We start from the raw sequence: 8,472 nt of genomic DNA on the forward strand, positions 1-8,472 counted from the left end.
TCTTGACAAGATGGACCAGACTTAAACGTCAGGTTGGTCACAATTTTGTTTCAAACCTAAGTTGGTGCTTCAAAGCTCATCTAAAATATATAAAGGGTTATGACTTATAAACTAAAAAATCGATGAGATAAGCAAAAGTTAATTTGGTTGAGTGTGTATCAATTAACTCAATTGATAAAATCTCTCGTCAAATAAGGGACCAAGGTTTGAGATTCCCACTTATACTAAAAAAAAAACTTTATTAATGCTTTGGCTTGATGATGAGCACAATTATTATGAAGATAGTGTTATAGATCTTACTTATACCAAAAAAAATTTAACTTTATTTATGCCTGGACCTAATGGTAAAACACAATCATTACAAAAACAATGTTGTATGGTCAAATCATATTGTAGTTATAAAATAAAAAAGTTGCTAAATAGGGTCAAGTTCTAGCCCGATTGGCACCTACCCTTCGTTAATCTTCATGTCATAGGGTAGACTCTTCTTAGTCCTTCACCCTCCAACCCCCACCACCACACATACTCACCCCAAAAGAAAAAGAAAAAAAAAGAAAAAGAAAAAAGAAAAAAGAAAAAAAAAGAAAGAGAGGTTAATTGGGCCAGATAGAGTCAAATTTGTTTTCAAAGGCTTGAACCTTAGTTGGGCCGGACAATTTACCCAAATGCATTATTATTTTTTAAGAAGTACATGCAAAATTCCAATTTCTAAGTACCCTTACCAAAAAAACGGAAGTAGGAAATAAACAAGACTCAAGAAGCCCATAAAAGCCCTGGCCCTAAACAAGTAAAAGGAGATCCATTAAAAGCATTTGAATCGATGATGATTTTTGGTTTTTTTGGTCAAATAAAATATATAGGCTTCATGGCTACGCAAGGGCATGATTGGTTGATGGGAATGGGTCCAAATCCAAATCCAAATCCAAGTCAAAACATAAACATATGTGTTACAAATCCTTATAGCCACCAGGGGCAATATTGACATTTCACAAATTTGTCAGCACACATGTTTCAATTTGGAACTCAGAAAACAGAAAACAGCATCACACGGTCGGTCTCCACTCTTCCCACATCGTTCGATTAATCCTCTCTCTCTCTCTCTCTCTCTCTCTCTCTCTCTCATCCCATCTCATTCTTTTCTTTCTAACCAAACAGAAAAAATTACACACCTCAGAGAAACCTCTTTATAGAGAGAGAGAGAAAAAAAAAAAAAATAGTAAGACCCTTTTGGTCTCTGAATAAGATATGGCTTGGAGGAGCCTCCTCACTCAGGTTGGTTGAAGCTTTCACTCAAAATTTTTTATTTTGTTATTATTTTTTAAATTATTTGTAAGACTTTTTGTTTTGGGTTGGATTATCAAATAAAATCCTTTTTCTTTTCTGGATTTTGGAAACCCTAATTTCAATATTGAGTTGTTGATACTTGTCTAATATTTATATAATATTTAATGTTTGTGGATCTATCACTGTTTTTGTGGTTGCACCAATGGAACATAAATCAAATACACTGAGAATCGATTCAGGAGGTCTATTGTCTGTTTTGATAGCTTGGAATATGTAGAAAATATTGAATTTTTGAGTGTTATATATCATAAAATATGATGAAAGAAGAGAAGGAAGGCCTTTTGGTTCTGATATCACAACTGGGTTTTGTTCAAAATTTCCAAAGGTGAAGTCTTTTTTGGGGGTGGGCATCTTTCTGTTAAATTGCACTATTTGGAGTTTTTTTTTTTCCCAGTTACAGTGTTCTGGGTATGGTTTATTTGGCTTTACAATTAATGGTTGTGTTCTGAATTACATTTATGAAGAGTTATGAGCTTGTTGCAGCAGTTTTTATTCGAATTCCTTTAAGTTATGTTGCTAGTTTTGTGCTTGAGTAGATTTCTCAGTTCACTTTCAGCTTGCTTATTTTTTACAAAGCAATGGCACTGTGTGGTTAGCATCTTACAAGTACTCTTTTGTCACATCTAGTGTGTGTATATATACATATATATATACATATATAAAGTATTGAGATAAAAGTGATGGGGTGAGGAGAACTTTGATATAATTCTGCACTATTAGCTAAGTGAACGTGACCTTTATGTGTTGGACATGGGTTGAAACGATTTCCATTCTCAATCCCTTGAAATTCCAACTTCTCAACAGTAGTGTGTTACAAGTTACAACTCATTGGTATCACTTGGTCTATTAAACTTAATGTTCTTTATGCTACAGGTTTCAAGGCATCAAAGGGAGTTGGGACAATTCAAAAATTTGTTTGTCAGGTCTTATATACCTGTCAATAAGTTTGGAGGTGGTGTAGGTATGTGTAATTTGGGATTAAGGCTTTGTTTGTTGTTGTTGTTGTTATAATGTAATTTTTAATACAAGACAAGTGTATTCTCTTTGGTTATGTTTCAAGTACTTGATGTTTACCTTTTGTGCAGGGAATAGACTTTTATGTACTCAAGAGAGGTTCCAATCGAGCTATGTTGGCAGTTTGGCTCGCAGAGTACGTGATGTAGATGAAGCTAGCGAAGTTGCTCATCTTAAAGAACTTTACCATCGAAACGATCCTGAAGCAGTAATAAGACTATTTGAAAGTCAACCATCACTACATTCTAATACTACAGCTCTTTCAGAATATGTTAAAGCATTAGTGAAGGTTGACCGGCTGGATGAAAGCGAGTTACTCAAGACATTGCAGAGAGGTAGGAATAGGAGCCGAGGTGTGCATTCCATTTGCTCAAATATTAGATGCTTGAGTTTTGAAAGTTGTTCACTCTTTTAGAGGAATCTTTAAAATAGTTTGTAAATTGATTTCCTTCTATATCGCCAATACGCTGTTATGGGTTCTGTTTATTAAACACTCTCTCTCTGTTTCAAACTTATCATTTTCAACTGATGATAAAATGTGTCTTCAAAATTGCAGGTATTGTAAACTCAGGGAGGGAAGAAGAAAGTATCAGTGGCCTTTCTGCTTTAAGGAACATGGGAAAAGCTACTAAAGATGGTGTTCTTGGTACTGCAAGTGCTCCTATTCATATGGTAGCTTCAGAAGGGGGGCATTTCAAAGAGCAGTTGTGGCGTACGATTCGCACTATTGCACTTGCCTTTCTCCTGATATCTGGTGTAGGAGCACTCATTGAGGATAGAGGAATTAGTAAAGGTATTACTATGTATTGATACTTCAGGTGCTCCATTATTTTGTTTTAAATATGTTGAGAATATTATGGAAAGCTTTTCCTATGTTTGTTTCCACTTTTCAGGACTTGGTCTGCATGAAGAAGTGCAACCTAGCATGGAATCTAACACAAAATTCAATGATGTAAAAGGTGTTGATGAGGCAAAGTCAGAGCTAGAAGAAATTGTTCACTATCTTCGAGATCCTAAGGTAAATGCATTTTTGAAATATGTATACATGTTTTATGTCTCTTCCCTTTGCACACCTCTTTTGTGACATAAATACTTTAAAATATGTGCATACATATGTTTAAGACAGACTTCATGTAAGTATGGATATGATATACGTGTTGGACCTGCAAATTGTTCATTATCTAACCATCAGGCTTTTCTAACTTAGGAAGAGATAAAAACATTTTTTGTTTACTGAAGTCTTCCCTACTTTATTATTTGATTGCTTTTCTGTTTCATTTTTTGGTGTGATTGAAATATTATTGGTGTGTAATCAGTGTTAAATTTGCATTCAAGTCCATGTGGTATAGTTATTGTTCCTTTGCATGCCTACCTGAATATGTCTTAGGTTTCGAAACTAGTTAGGGCTTATTTGGAAATGGTCTTTGAGAAGTTAGGGAAAAAAAATCCTTTGTTCTCTGCTTTGGTAGGTGTTCTTTGTATTCAGTTTTTTGAACTGTAACTCAAAATGGTTGTTTTTAGGAACACTGAAATTGTTTTTCCTATAAACATTTTCTGTTTTTAGTTAAGAGGGAAAAAAAAACCATTGAAAACGTCGTAAAACACAACAATAATAGCTCTTAATTGCTACTTTTTTCATCTCTTATTCCAATAAGGTGATTCTGTTGTTTTCTTGGAATCAAATGTACTGAATGACATGGAACCTGACTCTGTTCTAGTCCATGATTTTTATTCTTGATCCACAATGGTCAATGCATTAATTTTTCCCATGATTGATTATCTCGTTTCCTTTTTTTCCATCCCCAATGTACTTTTCTATTTAATTATATAGAGGTTGATTTTAACTTTTCTTCTTCTTTTAATTGGCTTTCCCTTGTTGCAGCGCTTCACTCGTCTAGGGGGCAAGCTTCCAAAAGGTGTTTTGCTTGTTGGTCCACCTGGAACTGGCAAAACAATGTTAGCTAGAGCTATTGCTGGAGAAGCTGGGGTACCTTTCTTCTCATGCAGTGGCAGTGAGTTTGAAGAGATGTTTGTTGGTGTTGGAGCCCGGAGGGTGAGGGATCTTTTTGCGGCTGCAAAGAAGCGATCACCTTGTATAATATTCATTGATGAAATAGATGCCATAGGAGGAAGCCGCAACCCAAAGGACCAACAGTACATGAAAATGACTTTGAATCAGTTGCTTGTTGAGCTAGATGGCTTCAAACAGAATGAAGGAATTATTGTTATAGCTGCTACCAATTTCCCCGAATCATTAGACAAGGCATTGGTGAGACCTGGACGGTTTGATCGCCATATTGTCGTTCCTAATCCGGATGTTGAAGGACGAAGGCAGATTATGGATTCCCACATGTCAAAGGTATTCTTTTTTTTTTTTTTCTTTTTTTTTTCCACTCTTGAAGAAACTTAAGTTCCAGTATCTGCAAGACTAAGATTGGGATGGTGGTGACTGACTGTCCTGTTTTCATAAAGTCTTTGTTGTGACGGTGTGCATAGAAAACCCTGACCAATGATCTCTTTGAGTAGTGGGAGTGGAGTGGGAGTGAAAGGAAATGAAGGAATGAGAATTTCTATCCTTAGAAGTCTAGAGCTTCAATTTGCCCACATCTCAGCAGATAGGGGGAGTGAGGAAACATGTTTATTAAATTTTTTTGTAATGACCAAATTGCCCTTTAATTCATAAATGTGATTGTTAAGATAGATAAGTGGAAATACATATAAAGATAAGATTTGAAATGAGGAAATCCCCATAAAGACCGGGGGTAACCCCTATTGATGGAAAGATGAGGAAAATTCAATTGAGATGGTTTTGTCTTGTTCAGAGGAGAGCAAACAATGCACCTCTTTAAAAGAGGGAGTTGATTCAAATTGGGGAAACCTTAAAAGGTAGACGAAGAGCCAAAGACCAAAAATAACAGAACTAGTAGTTAAAAACTACATGTCAATTAAGGAAGTAGCTGACAGTATGACTTTGGATTGAATAGGATGAAGGAAAAGAAACTATATGTTTATGCTAATAGGTAACCCACTTATATCTAGGTGGTACCTTGGAAAAAAAAGTTGATCAATAAGAATCTTCCTGGCAGGTTTGTTAGCATCATCTTCAGTCACTACACGAAGATATTTTCCATAATAAGATAATAATTATATTAACCCACAAAAAAAGAATAGTAAATTATCCTACTTATAGAAAACACACTGTTATCATATATAGGTGGGGCTCAAGTGATAGCCTTGCAGTAGTGGCATCCTTTGTGGGGTTCCCATGTCAGTGGTTTGAACCCCACCTCCCCCTCCCCCTCGCTACCTATCAAAAAACAAGCATCATATATGGGCAAAACTTAGGTACAATTTCTTAGGTGCAGTACATTAGATTCCCCAATTGAATCTAAACGCATGGTTGCATTATCTTTCCCAAGGATAATTAAATTCAAATAGTTAATGTGTTTGAATTCAATTAAGGAACCTAATGTACTGCACCTATGGAATTGTACCTAAGTTCTATGCATCATATATCATCAGATCTATGATATAAAAGGGTATGTGTTCAATCTTTGTTGATGCCAATATAGAGGCATATATGTTTGCTGGTGGATACCTTAAACAAGTATTTAATTCAAAACCTAACTTTTCTTTATAAGAAATTATTAAAATAATAAAATAAAAGTCTTAACACTAATTTTTCTGTACAATTTCTGTTTTTTACAGGTTTTGAAGGCAGATGATGTTGATTTGATGATTATTGCTAGAGGGACTCCTGGATTCTCTGGTGCTGATTTGGCCAACTTGATCAACATTGCTGCTTTAAAGGCTGCCATGGATGGTGCTAAAGCAGTTAGCATGGAGGATCTGGAGTATGCAAAGGACAAGATTATGATGGGAAGTGAACGCAAGTCTGCTGTTATATCTGATGAATCACGAAAGCTGACCGCTTTCCATGAGGGTGGCCATGCCCTTGTGGCTATCCATACTGATGGAGCTCTTCCAGTTCACAAGGCAACAATAGTTCCTCGTGGGATGTCTCTTGGCATGGTTGCTCAATTGCCTGACAAGGATGAGACAAGCATATCTCGCAAGCAGATGCTTGCCCGGCTTGATGTTTGTATGGGGGGGCGAGTAGCAGAAGAACTCATCTTTGGAGAAAATGAAGTTACTTCAGGTGCATCTTCTGACCTTCAGCAAGCAACTACTCTTGCAAGAGCAATGGTTACAAAGTATGGTATGAGCAAAGAAGTAGGGGTTGTCACTCACAATTATGATGACAATGGGAAGAGCATGAGCACAGAAACTAGGCTTCTTATTGAGAAAGAAGTGAAGTACTTCTTGGAAAGGGCTTACAACAATGCAAAAACCATTCTCACCACTCATAGTAAGGAGCTTCATGCACTTGCTAATGCTTTGCTTGAGCATGAGACTCTTTCAGGAAACCAAATTAAGGCTCTGCTTGCCCAAGTTGATTCTCCGCAGAAGCAACAGCAACCACAGAAAATAATTACGACACAGAGTACCTCACAGTCCAATCCAGTGCCTCCTTCAACACCCAATCCTGCTGCATCTGCTGCTGCAGCAGCAGCGGCTGCAGCAGCTGCTGCTGCAACTGCTGCAGCTAAGACTAAGGGCATTGCTCCTGTCGGATCATAGCAGTACACAGGTTGGTGAGACCCTTGCCAAGTGCCTAATTATCAGATTCAATGTGCATATAGTAATACTTACCAGCCTACTGTGTTTGAGTACTGTGGACTGAATGCTGTTCCATGAGGTTTCATTCATGTATCACCATGAGGCAAATTGACTGAATACTATAGAAGAATTGAATGGCAGTGAGTGTAGCAGTTATAATTAAGCTCATTGAAAGATATTTATTGTTTCTTTTTTCTTTTTCTTTTTCTTTTTAATTTGTTTTTTGTTTTTAGTGTCATTGCTCATACAGGTGACAATAATGTTCATCTTGAATCGAGCCTCCCTTGAGACTAATTTGTAGAGCACTTAAATAAAGTTGTTCCTATATTGCCTTCCCTTTTCTGGTCATATTTGTAGTTGTTACCGGATTCTGGGTTAGCGCCGATGTAATTCTCAAGATGGCATTAAAATATTTTGTGGCCTGAGTTGGAACTTAAAGGTAGATTGTATTCGGAAGAGCTTATGTTGTCAATGGTCTATTATCTGACATCAATTCCATCATAATTTATGGCGTTCACTGTCGTATCCCCAGTTACTGGATACACTTTTATCTGTTGAATGCTTTTCCCATATTCTTATTGCAATGGTTTTTTTTTTTTCTTTGTGTGTGTGTATGTGTGGGGGGGTGGGGGAGGAATCAAATCTCCTAGTAACCTGTTTTTAGAAAGTTTCCAAATTGAGCTGTACTCACGGACCTATGAGTTGGTACAGACCCGACTGAATTGGCCACGAAAGGGATGTTCTCTCTAGCAAAAGAACAGATGGTGAAAGAATGACTTGTCCATTTAGACCCCATGAAGAACTCGGTGTAAATTCATGCACTAGAAAAAATTGTATATTTGTTTGGAAAATCTAATTTGTTCCTCAATATGCCAATGAGAAGTATGAGAGCCGTGGAATGATTGAGGTAAGTGATTGCTAGTTTTTTTTTATACGGATATTGCTTATTACTATAAATTATTGCTTGGTTCAGCTGACTGTCAAGCTGATGTCATGCATCTGGTATATGTATTTTCTTGCTCATACGTGAGTTTTACCTGATTAGGGCCTTGTGGGGCCTACAGTTGAGAGGGTAGATGCATGTGAGCAGTGACCGAACCTCACCAACAAAACCGAGCCTCACTAGTCAAACCGCACCGAACATGCCAGCCAACTAAAAGAGCCGATGCCGGCGAACAGAACTTGATGACCCTTCCGACGCCGGTGCGGTGGCACAGTCAGAATTGATTTTTGAAATCAACCCACAAACCGTACCGACCAATGCATATATAGAGATAGAAATAAGGGAAAAGGAGAAGAACATTCTTAATAAATAACTAGTCGATAACTCGTGCGATGCACGGAATATATTTCACTTTGCTTAAAATAAAATTTAAAATGAAAAAAACATCATAACTTATCAAGATAAACATAAAATATACAATATTCATCTCA

At 36.9% G+C, this 8,472-nt stretch overlaps 1 protein-coding gene across 2 annotated transcripts; it reads left to right on the plus strand.

Moving 5' to 3' along the window:
- Positions 1-1,056: 1,056 nt before the first annotated feature.
- Positions 1,057-7,542, plus strand: LOC115970237 (ATP-dependent zinc metalloprotease FTSH 4, mitochondrial). Of its 2 annotated transcripts, none has more exons than XM_031089900.1 (7): positions 1,057-1,272; positions 2,218-2,305; positions 2,430-2,711; positions 2,915-3,151; positions 3,252-3,376; positions 4,241-4,717; positions 6,067-7,542. In XM_031089900.1, exons 1-7 carry the CDS (start codon positions 1,246-1,248, stop codon positions 6,997-6,999), a joined length of 2,169 nt encoding a protein of 722 aa, XP_030945760.1. In that variant the 5' UTR covers positions 1,057-1,245; the 3' UTR covers positions 7,000-7,542. The 2 variants fall into 2 exon arrangements, with proteins under 2 accessions (XP_030945760.1, XP_030945766.1); XM_031089906.1 differs by having other exon boundaries at positions 1,060-1,272; positions 2,430-2,693.
- The last annotated feature ends 930 nt before the right edge of the window (positions 7,543-8,472 follow it).

This window comes from Quercus lobata, chromosome 2 (assembly GCF_001633185.2).
Source record: "Quercus lobata isolate SW786 chromosome 2, ValleyOak3.0 Primary Assembly, whole genome shotgun sequence".
NCBI classification, from domain to species: domain Eukaryota; kingdom Viridiplantae; phylum Streptophyta; class Magnoliopsida; order Fagales; family Fagaceae; genus Quercus; species Quercus lobata.

What these genes read in the sequence shown, in the direction of transcription:
- LOC115970237 (XM_031089900.1), top strand. Translation starts at nt 1,246, where the DNA reads ATGGCTTGGAGGAGCCTCCTCACTCAG. An exon ending in AGGTAGGAATAGGAGCCGAG is followed by an intron (nt 2,712 to 2,914) that starts GTGTGCATTCCA and finishes TCAAAATTGCAG; the next exon opens with GTATTGTAAACTCAGGGAGG. An exon ending in GGATAGAGGAATTAGTAAAG is followed by an intron (nt 3,152 to 3,251) that starts GTATTACTATGT and finishes TCCACTTTTCAG; the next exon opens with GACTTGGTCTGCATGAAGAA.